Source organism: Solanum tuberosum, unplaced genomic scaffold (assembly GCF_000226075.1).
Source record: "Solanum tuberosum cultivar DM 1-3 516 R44 unplaced genomic scaffold, SolTub_3.0 scf00155, whole genome shotgun sequence".
NCBI classification, from domain to species: domain Eukaryota; kingdom Viridiplantae; phylum Streptophyta; class Magnoliopsida; order Solanales; family Solanaceae; genus Solanum; species Solanum tuberosum.
Genome location: NW_006239081.1, coordinates 1,141,355 through 1,157,384, shown reverse-complemented (window position 1 = coordinate 1,157,384; position 16,030 = coordinate 1,141,355). Strand labels below are relative to the sequence as shown.

Here is a 16,030-nt window from a genome sequence, read left to right as displayed (position 1 = left end):
AAGGTTGATTCTACACACTATCATTCTCAGATCCTAATCCCACTTGTAAAATTACATGGGGTATGCGGAGTTTGTCTACTTTTCTTGTAGATTTTCTCCTTTGCTGCTGTTATTTCCTATTTCTTAAGGCTTTTCGTCCTTCGAATTATCCACCTAATCACTGTGATTCAAAAAATTAAATCATGTATATAAGTTAAATATTATATATTTTGTCTAATTTTTAATACCACATTTTCTTTTTTTGGTTAGTTTCATAATGAATGACATATTCTTTTGTTTGGCAATTTGGGGTCAAATAGAGTCTGCCAATCGTATTTTGAAAAATTAAAATGTTGAGATAATTTTGAATTTTTGTTTCGTGATGTGTATGAGACATTCTTATATCAAAACTGGTGAGCTAATCCTACAATTTTTTTTTACTTATGTACCTAACAACGGTTAATAAATTATAGATAATCTGATCTAAATTTATCACTTAATTATTATAATTAATATGATTTGATGTTAACAATAAACTAAACATGAAAAATCTAAGTTAAGGTAGATTAGGTGGTTTAAGATTTTAAAAGAATAAGATCAAAAGTATAGTAAATTAATTAGATCTTGACTTTAGACTATACAATATATTGAATGAGTTATTTTGATCCACAAGTTTGCAATTTTTAGTCAAGATTGGCAACACATGAATATTCTTTCATTTCACCATATATGAACTTTCTATTGTACAATCACTTTTTCCTTTTCGGGATTTCAACCGAACACATTGCTCTCAGTTCGAATTATATATTCATTATGAGCTCACTGACAATAAATCCTTGAATTATATATTCGTTATGAACTCAGTGACGATAAATCCTGAACTCGTCTCTGCTTAGTGAACATCGATTGTGAATTGTTTTTTTAATGAAAATAACCAATAAATTATGTCATGTCCCCAACAACCTTTTTTGTTGCTTCCAGGAAAGTAGACTCATCCCATTCATCTCCCTATAGCAAGAGAAAGCCACAAAAATAAATAAATAAAATAAATTAAGCCAAAAATAATGAAAAATTTGAGAAAAGCTTGATATAAAGTGAAAGAGAAAGTTCCTACTGGCTACTTTGTGAAGATTAAGTTTAACTTTTGTGCAGTGATAATATAAAAAATATTAATACAATTAAAGAATATAATTTATAAGGTAACTACATATAATTAATCTCTACTATAAGTATAAATTGGTAATTAACTTAATAAAAATGGTACTCTAATTTGACTGAGGAGATTTAAGTTTTGTGCACCAACAATGCTAATACTATTTACATAAATCATATTTTTTCGAAATTTAGAAAGTTGTGAATACACTTAGTGTAGCTAGATCGCAAAGTAGGGTATCCTTAGAAAAAAATTGGTCTACATATAAAGGTAAGTTTATACGATAAAATAGGTAACTAACCAACTATAGCATGTTAAAATTTACTCCTTGCGTAATTTTTTTTATATTATCAATGTATACAACTTAAATCTTTGTGTTAGTAATTAAAATGATTTTTAGTTTAGTAAATCTACTTAAATCAACTATAGTTAGAGAAGAAGAAAAAAAGAGTTGTGGTGTGGTAAGTTAATCAAAGGTCTCGATTTTGAGTCATGTGTATAAAGTCATCTTTAATTTGTCCAAGTGAGATTTATCGGCGCAATTTCGAATTTAATCACCAATACAAATATCAAACACCGAGTGGGAAACATAAATTACCTGGATTCTCAGTCTTAAGGTTATTTGAGTAAGTGGACATGATTGAACCATTGTTGTGTTTGCATCAATAGCCATTAAGTTTACATAACTAGCCATTTTCAAGAATTCCATTAAACAAATAACCAAATCCAATGTGTTGCATTTTCCCTTGGCTATAACTTGCAAATCCACAATTCTTTCTTCTATATTTGTTATGTAAATATATACTCTTCCACTTCCATTTTGTTGAAATTGAGAAACTTCTTTCTTACTCAAAAGTGTTGCTTCTAAAATTTCATTCCTTTTACATAGTTTCTCCACTTGATCTTTCAATGAACTTAAGTACTCTGTTGTACTAGCAAGAACTGATGCTTTGTCCTTCTGAAATGTTCGAAGATATAATTAAGTAAATAAATATGCATTCTCGGTAATAACTTAAGCTTTTAGACCAGAAGGTTACATACAATTCAATATAATATTAGAGCAGACAAAGGTCATAAGTTCAATTCTTAGAATTTTCACGTGCTTGTTTTTTTTCAAGAATCATGTTCGCATGTGAGTGGTGTGTTAAAGATATGGTTTAAGTAAATGGTTAAAGTAAATAAACACATGTTCTTTCAAATTAATAACTAAACCTTTTTAGATGAAATGACCAGTAACATATTTAATATGGTAATAGAACAGATAAAGGCCATGAGTTCAATTTTCATACTTTTCATGTGCTAGGCTTTTTTAAGATTCAAGTTCGCATGTAATAAAATGTATTGAAAATACAATTAAATAAAAAAAACATAAGTTTTTAGATGACAACATTCATTTCTCGATGGATATTCATAACCGAGTCTACTAAAAAACAGACTATCATTGTGGTGGTTATTAGTGGACATGACTTCCAATGTGACACACTCCCTTCTAGTTATTCTTCTTTCAGGGAGACAGAGTGTCCCTTTTACTGATCGAAACTAAAAAAAACATACCTTAATTTCAGGAGGGAGCAAAGATCTTAGATGTTGAAAGTTCTCGTTAAGCTTTTCACGCCTTCTTCTCTCTGAGATCATGTGATGAACTTGTGTACTCATCGCGCGATTCACTTGAATACCTTCTTGCCTATTCATCGTATACAAGTTCTTGAAAAATGTAATGGACCTTTTCAACATGTTTTGTCTACATGAACTTGTTGCACCTATTGATGCATAATTGGTTGACCTAAACCTTGTAAATGCAGTTGTATTTCGTGTTACTAATCGATGATCTCGTGTCAAAATCTCTTGAATTTGTCCACGAGATGATGAAGAAGGCGAGGACGATGATATGACAGCAAGATATGCTTGTCTTATCACATCGTCCTCGCCTTCTATTTTTGGGAATTGTGTTAATGTTTGATTTTCTTGTGTAACATAACATGTTTTTGCAACATTGTGAAAAAGTGATGAATATTCACTTGATGATGAAGAAGATGAGTGCAAATTTTGATCAATTGACATTGTTTGTTTTGTGAAATCTTTAGGAAAAAAGTTGTTCGTATTTGTTTTTCAAGTTAATTGTTAAGTTACAAGTGGGCTATTATATATTAGGAACTTTAGAAATACTAAATAATTGATTCTGAGTTGACTAATAAAGTAGACTTGGTAGTTAGAAATTAGAACTCACTATCAATTTCATTTTATATAACAATGTTTGACTGGAAACGACATTTTAGATAGAAAATGAGACGTTTTTTTTGGACGTATACAGAAACTTAGAAAGTATTAGATAGAAAAACGAGACTTTTTTTTTTATGTATACAAAAACTTAGAAAGTACACTTTAGAAGGGAAGCCTTGGGATCACTGATAAAGTTATTGTCATATAACTAGAAGGTCGTAGATTCTAAAAAAATGTCATTCAAATTTTAATGACAATTGTCTATGGTCAATTGGTCATACTTGAGGGCTAGTAGATATTCCAATTTCAAATTCCATAAAAGTAGCTGTCTGAATCAATTTCAAAATCAAGAGCTTAAGTTTCATTTTCATGCACAACATCCTGCCCCTCTGTCTTTTTTACTTGTCAAATTTTGACTTGACACGCATGTTACGAAAATAATGATTGATATAATTAGTTTATCATTTTATTCCTATTAATTGATTGAGTTTTAAACATATTTAATCACTGCATATTTTAAAAACATTAACTCAATGTTAATAAAATTGAAGATATAATAAAATGACAAGTGAAAAGAGAAATCAAATTAAAAAATATTTGATAAGTAAATAGGGACGATGGAGTATTGAATGGTGGAAAAAATGAAATATATAGAAATACAAACATAAATCCCAGTTTCCTGTAATGGAAAACAAGAAGTTAGCCTGGACATCTATTAATTAAAAAAAATGTGATTTTTTAAATCATTATTTTAACTTCAAATTATTAACAATGTAGAAGATATTTTTCTCTATCAGATCATCAAAAAGATAACTATAAAGTAGGAATAGTAACTTGGAAAATGTTGTTAGGTGGTTTCCTTTTGTATTGGATGTAGAAAATCGATGACAAAAGTGATTGCAATTGAGTGATAAATTGATTCGATGAATTAATTTAAACTTAAACTGTTTGACTTCATGCATAATTTTTCGGTCTAACTTAAACTGTTTGACTCTCAAAAAACGAAAAATGTCACATAAATTTAAAACAGAGGGAGTAGTATAATATCATGCTCAAAAAGTGTTGTGAAAAGGAAAGAAAAAAGATCCTACCAAAAGAAGAGAGTAATATAAGATAATTGAGAGGTGAAGGATCTTGAATATCATCGGATGAATGTCAGATTTCATTATCCTTAATTAAAAGTTTTGAAGTTGAATTTTAATAAAAACAAACCTTTTGTAAGGAGCATTTTACTTTTTAATAAGCTTTTATACGATACAAATATAAATTAATCGATCAGTAAATATCGGGAAAAAAGGGTTTTTTCCAAAGAAAAAGAGTAACACTCTTGATCCACTTTTTGCCTTTTAAAGGGTAGTGGTCAAAGTCCACAAATGTAACAGTATGTAATTCTAGTCAAGTGAGAATATAAGAGTTTTTATTTAAATTTTATTTTATGTACTTTTATATTTTTTACTAATAATAGTCTTCTTATGACCTTGGAGTTTCTTATTTTTCTTCTTTTATTTTCCAAAATTGTGTGATCCTAAAGAAAAAGATAGTATGAATTTTGACCAATTAAATCCTATGACTTTCTTTCTTTTTCCAATGGGCCTTTATGAACATAGAAATTTTTGTTCATATTATAAGTACACTCTGATCCACTCATTTGCATATGATAACAATTCTTCTAGAATTTCGAAGTGATTTTCATTAAGAAAGTCGGACAAGAATCTCATGGTAGTGTGAAAGGAGCAGAATAAACCTTTTAATGAGTTAAAAAAACGATCGCTTTTTATTATTGATGAATGATCTTTTTCATGAGTTATGACGTTTTACTCTTTTTCGAAGAAAGGATTTTACATTCACTATCTTCTATTTATCATAATACATAGTTAAGAATTGTATCACATATATACACACCACATATCTATCATTTACTACTATATACAAGAGGCTACACAAGCAACTCTTCGTCGACATGGTTGCTTGCCGACCAAGGGGTAATTTGGGTATATTCAATTTTATTTTTTTTTACTTTCTTGTAGCAAATGCTATTATAGAAAATTGTCATAATTATATACAAAATTACAAATCAGTATCTTATGTGACACTTATGTGTATATTTTATGTATTTTGAGCATCTAATTGGGCCAAAAATTAGCAAGTGACAATCAGCCCATATCAGAGGGGCCTCGGCCCAGTAACATAATTATTTGGTAAAAGAATGGAATAAACATATTTTTTTAATAAAGATAATCTCACTCAGTAAAAATAAATATTTATTAAATGTTATTAATCCATAAAATATTGTAATTTATAGTGTTTTTTTTTAAAGAAAATATAATTGAAGATTGTAAAAATATTTGTTGATAATATGGAAGAACACTAAAGAAATGGAATTCAATTTCTTCTCTCAAGTGATTTGAGTCATATGTGGCTCAAAAAAATATTTAATACTTTTATATTATTTATATATTTTTTTGTGTGTATGCGTGCGTAAAAGATTAATATATTCCATCAATAAGGATTGTGATAGGATGAATAAAGTCCTTCAATATCATTAACTAAAAATCTTGAGTTCAAATTTAAGTGTGGAAAAAATACTGCTAAGAAGCTTTTATTTTCCTTAAATGGACCTTACATGACGCGAATCTGAATTAGCAAGAACTTCAATACATATATTGAATGATAAATAGTAATAAAAAACTAGAAAGCAACATAGTTTATTGTCCATATATAATAGAATAATATACATATCAACTAAAACAATAAAAAACTTTACTATTTTGAATTATTATATATATATATATATATGCTATACCACTTATTGGTGAAAAAACTACTAATTAAAAATATTTTGTCCAGGTGATAGAATTTTTTTTGGATCAAATTGAGTTTTTCTTTGTTGAAATATATGCCATTTTTTGCCAAAATGTTTGACCCAATCTTCTTTTGTATTATAATGTGGAAGATATTGCTTTATATTGAGGCCAACTTTGTCACAATAATTCAAGATTTCTTTATTTTGATCATCTAAAATCTTGCATTCATTAACTCCACTAGATGAATGTAAAAATCCCACAATATAAAATATTTCCTCATGTGGTATTATTGCTGACATTCTATCATCCCACCTGCATTTTAAGTTATATACATTATCAGTATAAAATTTAAATTAGATTTATTGAATTCTGTCGAACTCAGAAGCTAAATTCTAACTCCACTCCTTGAAAATACATTAACATGGTACAATAGGTAAATATGACATTATTATATAAGAGCTATAACTTATATGCATCAACAACGTAAATAATTTTTTATATTATCATCATGTCATTCAAACGATAACTATTGATAATCCTTCATAAAAAATGAAATATGTAATCTTAAAGTTAATAATATAAAAAATATGATTTGGTAGTATAGTTTTTTTTTATAATACTATTATGTGTATATAAATTAAACTAAATATGTATATTACTTATTATCTCTATACAATATCGGAAGGAGAGCTTTAGAGTAACATATGGTAAGTGACTTATAGATCATGAGTTTGAGCCGTGAAAGTTAACTATCACTAGTGCTTGTATTATAATAAGTTGTCTACATTATGCTTCAAGACCAATAAGCTACGATCGACTACGAAACGAATTGGATAGAATTCTTGAAAGCTAAGCATTAGAATAGACTGTCTACATCACACCACTCCTTGAAGTGTGGCTCTTCTCTATGTTCTATGTAAACACAGAATGATTTATACAACAGACTATCTTATCTTTATATATATATATATATATTAAAAGAGGGGTGGGGGGGTGTACCTTTTCCTGCTTGTTGGGTAGACAAGGATGGGTCCTGTTGGTTTGTTTTGTCTGAGAATGATGTCTTCAAAAACTGCAGCATTAAATTGCATGATGTTGGACTTAGGTACAAACAAATTGAGCCATGGATGTGGAACATCCCACATTCCTTTTAATTCTAACTCTATTTGCCCTTTTCTTACTCTATTCAAAAATTCAACAAAAGTGACATCTTTCTTGAACATAAATCCACCCAAATAGTTCAATCCTTGTACTAACTTCTTCAATTCCTATAATATACAAAGTTTAAATATTAGGACAAAACGTATCGTCAGAAAATTATAATGTATATATAAGGTCAACTGATCTTTATGTTATTTTACGTATATACATATATGGTATATGATGAATTTTCTTAGTAAAATAACATGCTATATTGATAGTGTCAAAATCAACGTAACATTACTACACTATATATATACTCCCTTTGTCCTAAGTAATATGATGCGCTTTGAAGAAATAAATAAAAAAATTTGAACTTGTAATCTGAAATAAGATTATTGTAAAATTATTTTGATATATAGAAAAACACAGCAGATTAAAAGAAAAGTGTATCACGTAAATCAAGGACATAAATATGCATTGATACATACCTCATCAATAGTATTAGCAGTGTGATCATCATAATACTTCACCATTTCCAAACAATACATAATTTTATTTTGGGATAATAATGAAACAATTTTGGCTTGATTGGAAGGTGAAAAAAATGAAGATCTCCAATTATTTAGAGAGCTTTGTTCCATCATTAGAGAGCCTTCAACATAATCCAATCCATTATGATGAATTGAAATAAGATATTCTTGGTCTTTTGTGAATTTTGGGAAATCATCATACAACATTCTCACCCATTTCACCTATAATAAAAATAAAAACAAAATCATTATACATTTACATACACACTATTAAATTAAAAATAAAAATTAGTATGGATAAATTTTGTAGCTAAACAAAATGTTCTGTCGCTAGTAGGGTAATTAGGGCTATACATTTTACAGGTCAATGGAATCTTTATGCTCAAAATCGATATATTCAAGTACGAATCATTTGTTTGGTACCATCTAAGGGGAGGAAATTGTCATTTTAACTCTTCTCGGGGGATTTCATCCACAAACGCAAAGTTTATGACTGATTGATATTATTTATCACCATTTAGCTATTATATTTATTTTTCTGATTAATAGCAATGGATTATCAAATAATTTTGTTTGCTACAAGCTTTTTAACGACGAAGTTCAAAGCTCATTTCATTTTCTTTAATGTGTATTGATGATTTAACTAATTAGATCATTTTATGTTCAGTCAAATATCACTACATAAAATAAAATTGATAGAATATATACTTACTCTTGTTGGTGCTTTATCTAAGACAATTTTTGCCCTAATTATTATTCCAAACTGTCCCAAACCTCCTAAAACTCCAAAAAATAATTCTGAATTTTTATCTTTGGAGCAAGTCACTAATTCCCCTTTACCTGAAACCAAACATCAAACAAACAACAAAAAATAAAATATTAAATAAACAATCATTTAATTATATTATTGTCACATAAAAATATTATTCCTCAAATTAATTGTATGATTTGGGGAACTTAATATATAAACTAGTGTATAGTTATGCATACACTAGCAAAATAAGTATAGCTTTTTTTTTTTCTGACATATATATTTTAGTATAAGGTGACATATAATATGAAATATCAATAATGTTGGGAAAAAAAGAATATTTCTTAAAATAACGTATTTATGTACGTAATTACTTGTATAGTGAGAATACCACTAAGTTGTAAGTTATCATATTAGAAATATAATGTACGTGCTTCGTAAATTTTACCTGTAATAACGTCCATCTCATGAACGTTACTTATTTGAGGACCATATCGGAAAGTTTGACCACTAATTCCAGCATTAGAGAGAGTACCACCAACGGTAAGGTACAAATAATCTGTCCACGAAACAGGTGCTAGGCCATACTCTAGGGTGCTACGAAGAACATCAATCCATAATTGTTCACCTCCAACATCCGCATAAAACCCTAAATCCAAATCCCAAGAAACCCTAACACCACAATTCTCATTATTATTATTATTTAAAGAATTCATTTCCACAATTACCCCATTTTGTGCCATGGCTTGTCCCCTAATGGAGTGGCCATGACCTTTGGCTGCTACTTGAAAAGGGACAGAAAGGTCATAAGAAAATTGAATGAGGTCAATTATGTCATTAACACAAGAAGGATAAAGAACAGCAGCTGGAAATTTTTTTTGAACAATTTTTCCAAAATCTTTTGAAGATTCTTTAATGTCATCTGAATTTGTACTAAGTTTAGATGAAATATTAAGGGAAAAAATTTCTTGAGGGATTGAAGGATTCCATGATTTTAATTTTCCTAAGTTGGACATTTTTTAATATGTATGGGGGGAAGAAGAAAGAAGAATTTGAAGGAAAAAAAGTATGAAAAGTAGTAGGTGATGAATATAATTTGGTGAAGGAAAGAGAGAGTGATATGAAGGTATATATAGAGGAGTAAAAAGAGTTCTGGATTCAGTTTAACCTGTTGAATTAATATTGCATTTGTCCTTAGTCTTATCAAATCACGTTAACGTAACATATGTTTTTGTGTGTTAATTTTATTTTTTTTGAATTCAGTTGAACATGTTGAATGTATATTGCGTTTGCTCTTGGCCTTATCTAACATGTCAAACATATATATATATATATATATATACACCTATGTGTGTAAAAGAGTTTCGGATTTAGTTGAACTTGTTGGATGTATATTGCATTTATCCCTTGATCTAATCACGTCATCATATATTTATTTATCCTTGTATAAAACCTTTTGAATTCAGTTGAATTTGATTAATGTATATAACATTTGCCCTTAGCCTTATTTATGTAATAGAGTTTGTGATTCATTTACCCTTAGCCTTATCTAACAACGTCAATATATGTATTTAATTCTCGTGTCAAAGTGTTTTGAATTCAGTTAAACCTGCTGAATATATATATATATATATATATATATATATGTGTGTATGTAATAGAGTTTGTGATTCAATTGAACCTATTGAATGTATATTGCATTTACCCTTGGCCTTATCTAACAACGTGAACATATATATTTAAATTTCATGTAAAAATATTTTGGATTCAGTTAAACATGTTGAATATATATTGCATTTACCCTTGGCCTTATTTGACCACATCATCATACACATTTATACTTTATGTAAAAAGATTTTGAATTCAGTTCAACCAATTTAATGTATATTGCATTTTCTTTTGACCTTATCTAACCACGCTTACATACAGATCTATACTCTATGTAATTAAAAGAGTTTTGGATTCAATTGAACATGTTGAATGTATATTACATTTTCCCTTGGCTTTATCTAAATTTCTCCTTGGCTATATCTAACTACGCCATCATATATATCTATACTTTGTGTAAAAGAGTTCTGAATTCAATTGAACATGTTACATATATATATTTCATTTGCCCTTGGCCTTATCCAACAACGTCAACACATACATATTTGTACTCCATATAAAAGATTTCTAAATTTAGTTAAACCTGTTGAATGTATATTGTATTTGTTCTTAGCCTTATCTACCCACGTCATCATAATTATTTATATTTTATGCGAAAGAGTTTTGGATTCAGTTGAATCTATCAAACGTAAAAGTAATTTTTAAGACTATCCATTCAATATCTTATGAAATCTTCACAAATCTTTGATTTGATTAGAGAATCAAGCAAATTACATTTGAAAATAATACTAGTAATTATTAATCTGCAAATAAAAAGTACTATATTGCATACTGAGAAGGGAAATTAAATGTGTTGGAAAATTGAAGGAAACATAAACATGATTTTCCTTGTTAATTCTAAGATTGAAGTATCCCTTTGAGATTACGATTTAAGAATTTCTTTTGAGAAAATGAAATATTTTATGAGAAAACGTCATGATCATGTTCAAGATCCCTTATAAATTCAATCACCACTCATAGTAGCTAGATCCAAAGGCGGATCCAGTGTGGTGAAACTTGCGTTCTCTGAACAAAGTATTTTCGATACATAACATAAATGTTGACCTCATCATACATTTGAAAATACGGGTTCCAAACATCTAAAAATGAAAGCATCATGGACTATTCGAAAGTCAAACTTGATAGGTTCAATATTTAAGATTTGGAGCATCAACCAGCTCATTGTACATTGGAAAATATAGGTTCCAAATTTGATTATTTTGTCAACACTTTAGTAATTTTTACATGTTTACTAATATTTCTATCGAAAATATTGAATTTAGTTAAACTCACCGTTTCGTATTGGATCCAGCCTGTTAAAACGTCTTGTCTAACAATGTGATTTGTGAGGAGTGGCCCAACAACCAAATAAGACTAGAAAAATGAAAGAAACAAAATAAACATATATAATATCATGTGATTATATGGAATATTGGTCCAAAAATTGATACACAAATAAGACAGAAAAAATGTGAGACATCTTTTAATATCTTTACATAAAATTCTGGCTCCACAACAAATCGAACATACATGTTTAACACAGACATAATCTTGAAGATTTAGATAGTAGAGTTGATTGTGTAGTCCCAATATATTCTATGAGATTCCAAAAGATTTATCTTTGAATATATTATTACTATGAATCAATAGTAATATATAACATGATTTCATTCACAAACATTAGAAATAATAGAATAAAAGGGTAGCACGATCCACAAAACATCTCGCTGGCTTCCCTACTCGATAGATAGAATAATGTGTCTTCAACAAATACAAAGTCATATTGCTCACATGTTGTACTATCATTTCTTTATTTCACATCTTTAAACACACACAAGTCCCTTCGTGCACTTTCGATAAAATTAAAACTATACAGAGAAGATTAGCAATAACAACAAACACATGCACATGCATACAAACACACATTTTCTTCTCTATTATTTCTCTACATATATTTATATATATAGTTACGTCACTTATAAGATAATTATTAGTGTGTGAAAAATAATTAAATATCAAATTACAAGAAATATTTCAAAATTCACTATTTTTCAAATATTTTGAACTTATAAAAATTTAAATTCTGAATTTATCATTGAAAAAAAATGATTGAGGCGATTTTAAGTGGGGTTGAGTAGTAGACAAAAGACCGTGCAATAGTGAAATTGTGGTCTCATTTGTCTAAATGAAGAAGAAACACATGTACTATAGCTACCAACATGTCTTACCCACTACCAAATTTGTCCTAAACGTCAAATAATTTGAGGTAACTATTTTTAAAATGAACAAAAAATAATTTAAGACAGATGAAGTCTTTGTGAGCCCTAAAATACAATCAGTCACTTGTCAATGGTTCAATCACAAGTTTGTCCATATTCCCACACATGTTATACATAGTCTTAATATCATTAACATATTCGTTTTTTATTTAGATCCATGCATTGATACCATTATCACCCATTATTCTCGATCATATCCCTTTGTAACCCACCACCCTCAACCATAACCAGCAGTGTTGTCAATTCTTAGAACCGGCCATGATCATTATCACTAGTCCTCATTTATCATGATCATCATCAATTACCATGAATTATCACAACAACGTCATCATTCACTACTTACAACTACCCATATAATTACAAATTAGCTAAGACCATCTCCAATTGACATCCACAACCATCATCGCCATTAGATACACACCTGAATGTGAGGGTCCTATGACCTTCTCCCCCCCTACCCCCACCCCCACCCAACTTATACTTTTCGTATATATTTTTTGTTTCCCTTCACTAGATAATTTTTTTTTTCTAAGACGGTTTTAAAACAATAAGTAAAAAATCATCATAATAGATAAATTTTAAAATTTTGAATGTGCCTCGAAGTTTACCGAAAAGAATAAGTAGTACTACATAAAGCAAAAATTGTATATTCAGTATGATTGACAGTTTCCAAAATTATGGATGAATTTTTGTCAAATAGCCAAAAGAGGACAAAAGGGTAGTTCATTAAAATGTACCATGAAAATATATTTAGGTCCTCAATCTTCTTCTTATCCATAAACTCCAACTTGGCTTCACTATTTATGAAATTGAAATTTATTGACAATGTTTCATTTTTGTATTTGCATGACGATCGTCTGAAGTACAATTAAGTAAATAAAAATGTGTTTTATTCAATCACACTATTAAACATGATATAAGAGCGTATAAAAAATTTAAGTTCGAATAGTCTTATGATCATTAAAATGTACCATGAAAATATATTTTGGTCCCCAATCTTCTTAACACATTGATTCTTATCCATAAACTCCAACTTGGCTTCACTATTTATGAAATTGAAATTTATTGACAATGTTTCATTTTTGTATTTGCATGACGATCATCTGAAGTACAATTAAGTAAATAAAAATGTGTTTTATTCAATCACACTATTAAACATGATATAAGAGCGTATAAAAAATTTAAGCTCGAGTATTCTTATGATCATTTATTATAAAAAAAAAAGAATTTTCATATGTTTAACCCAATAGAAAGAATATGTTCGAACGCCAAGAAGCATGTTGGAGATATTGCTAATTAAGTAATAAAAATGTGTTCACTCTAGCAATTTAAGTCGTAGACGATGTAATATAATCGCAAAATAAACGCCCTGATCCAATAGTGCTAGTATAATAGGCCCAATAATGGGTTCGTAAGTTTGACAGAATCTAATGTTTAGACATCAAATCGTGTATGTACATATGTGGAAAAAGTATAAATTATTTTAAAATGTATGACGTCTAAATTCTGAATCTGCTACTACCGTATAGTCCATGTATTATCTTTCTTCCTATTCTATTATTATCAGTATACTCCAAAAACTTCTTGATTTTATAATTTTAATTAATTGCCAAACATTATCACGATGTAGTAGACATATTGTGCAAAATAGTCAACATGTAATATAACTTTAATATTACTCCTAATATTTATTCTATTAGTATAGCTGTCTAATTAATACCAAAAAGGATGACCTAAATTATGCACAAATTTCACAATATAGCCACAGAAAAATCTTTAATTATTATGGTATATCTAGATCTAATTAATTTATAGCCCCTTCTCCAATTAGGCTATGTAACAAACATCTATAATCAACTTTTTGTCTTACAAATCACTGTGCAGATCCCTGCTGAATGGTAACGACAAAGATTATTGATGGTATGAATTGTGGCAGGGTATTTGAAATCTGTTCATCGTTAATTAGAAGTTTTAAATTAGAATTCTTAGGAATACAAAAAAGTACTTGGAGTGCCGCCTCCCAGCAGAAATATGGGTCATGCAGTGCGCGGATCACCAGATTGAACCCCCACCTCACCCCAACCCCACCAAAAATTAAGAAATAATTATCAATATAAGACAAAGTTGTTGTATAATTATATTTTATGATAAGAAAAGAAAAGAGTGTTATATATTCCCTCTGTTCAAAACAAGTGTAATCTTAGCAAAAAATTACGTTCATTAGGTATTAAGAAATCAATTACTACAATGTTTGTTACTATCCCTATTTAATAATTCGATATTTTAAATAAAAAATTTAGATATTCAAAAACTATACGAAAAGTACTATAAATTTCAATTCTTTGCATATCAATATGATGAAAAAATACATCGTAAAATTTTAGTCAAAGTTATTATCATTTGACTCTAAAAAAGAAAACTATGACAATTAAAAGTGGGCGGAGATAGTAATTAAAAAAATATACTCTAATTTTTGGTCTTGAATTCCTACGGTGACCCTTATTTTGAGACGAAGGAAGTATATACACGATTGCAATTATGAGGCTTCAATGATCATCATGCTATAAATAGGTTACAAATTTAGCCAAAATAATCATGCTATATGTGCACGCATGCTTGGTTTAAGATCATATATAATTATCATTGATTAAAGACTTCAACTATTAGCTTTATCGAGGTAATCTCATTATGAGGATTGACATCAATCTCAAGGAATTATTGAAGGGATGAGTAAAAAGTTTTATGCATTGACGGTGTATATAATTTATAAGTAATCTTCATAATAAGCGTTAATCAATCACATGAGTTATCCTTGTTAAAAAGTTGTTAATTGGCATTCCTTTGCTGAAAAATTACGCTTTGTAAATAGGTATATACTATATACGATGAATTTTCCTTAACTTTTTCATGCATATACTTCGTTATAATTTAACTCTTTTTGATAAAAATTTTGATTCCGCTACGTACTCACTTGTGGTGGGGTTAAGAATGGGGTGTAATCCTCTTACTAAGTAGTGAGAATGTATTACTTTCTTGAGACAAAAAAGTGGCTTTATGAAACATGTTGATGTAGTATATTTGAAACTTGGGAAATTTAGAATGCATATTCACACTTTGGAATGTAAAGAAAATTTTAATTAGGCATGTGAAACATAAACTAGGTGGGGCAACAAATGTAATTTTTTTGGTTCAACAAAATTGACTCCACATCAAAAACCATTGGTGATTGGATGTGTTCACAATGCTAAAACACAACTACGCCTCTATCTCAAGCAAGTCTAATCGATTGATTACATGAACCTTCACCAAGGGTGGACGACATAGCGTATGTGATAATGAGTTAAACCAAACTCGATTTCTTTGGATTATATGGGTATATATGTTTTATAAATTCACTAAATAAAGTAGAAATAACAAATTTCAAACGCAATAAATCGAAGTGAATGAAATTTCAAAGTCACTCATAAAGTGTGAATTTTAGATCCGTGTATAATCTTTCACTATCCATGTGCCTATAAGAGTGT

At 28.8% G+C, this 16,030-nt stretch overlaps 1 protein-coding gene and 1 pseudogene across 1 annotated transcript; both read right to left on the bottom strand.

The window, feature by feature from the left end:
* Positions 1-678: 678 nt before the first annotated feature.
* On the bottom strand, positions 679-3,231 carry LOC102591248 (putative transcription factor bHLH041). The gene is made up of 3 exons (XM_006353478.2): positions 2,687-3,231; positions 1,731-2,090; positions 679-987 (listed from the first exon to the last, which is right to left on the bottom strand). Exons 1-3 carry the CDS (start codon positions 3,191-3,193, stop codon positions 922-924), a joined length of 933 nt encoding a protein of 310 aa, XP_006353540.1. The 5' UTR covers positions 3,194-3,231; the 3' UTR covers positions 679-921.
* A 2,945-nt stretch (positions 3,232-6,176) lies between these two features.
* On the bottom strand, positions 6,177-9,622 carry LOC102590898 (cytokinin dehydrogenase 3-like; annotated as a pseudogene).
* Between the last annotated feature and the right edge of the window lie 6,408 nt (positions 9,623-16,030).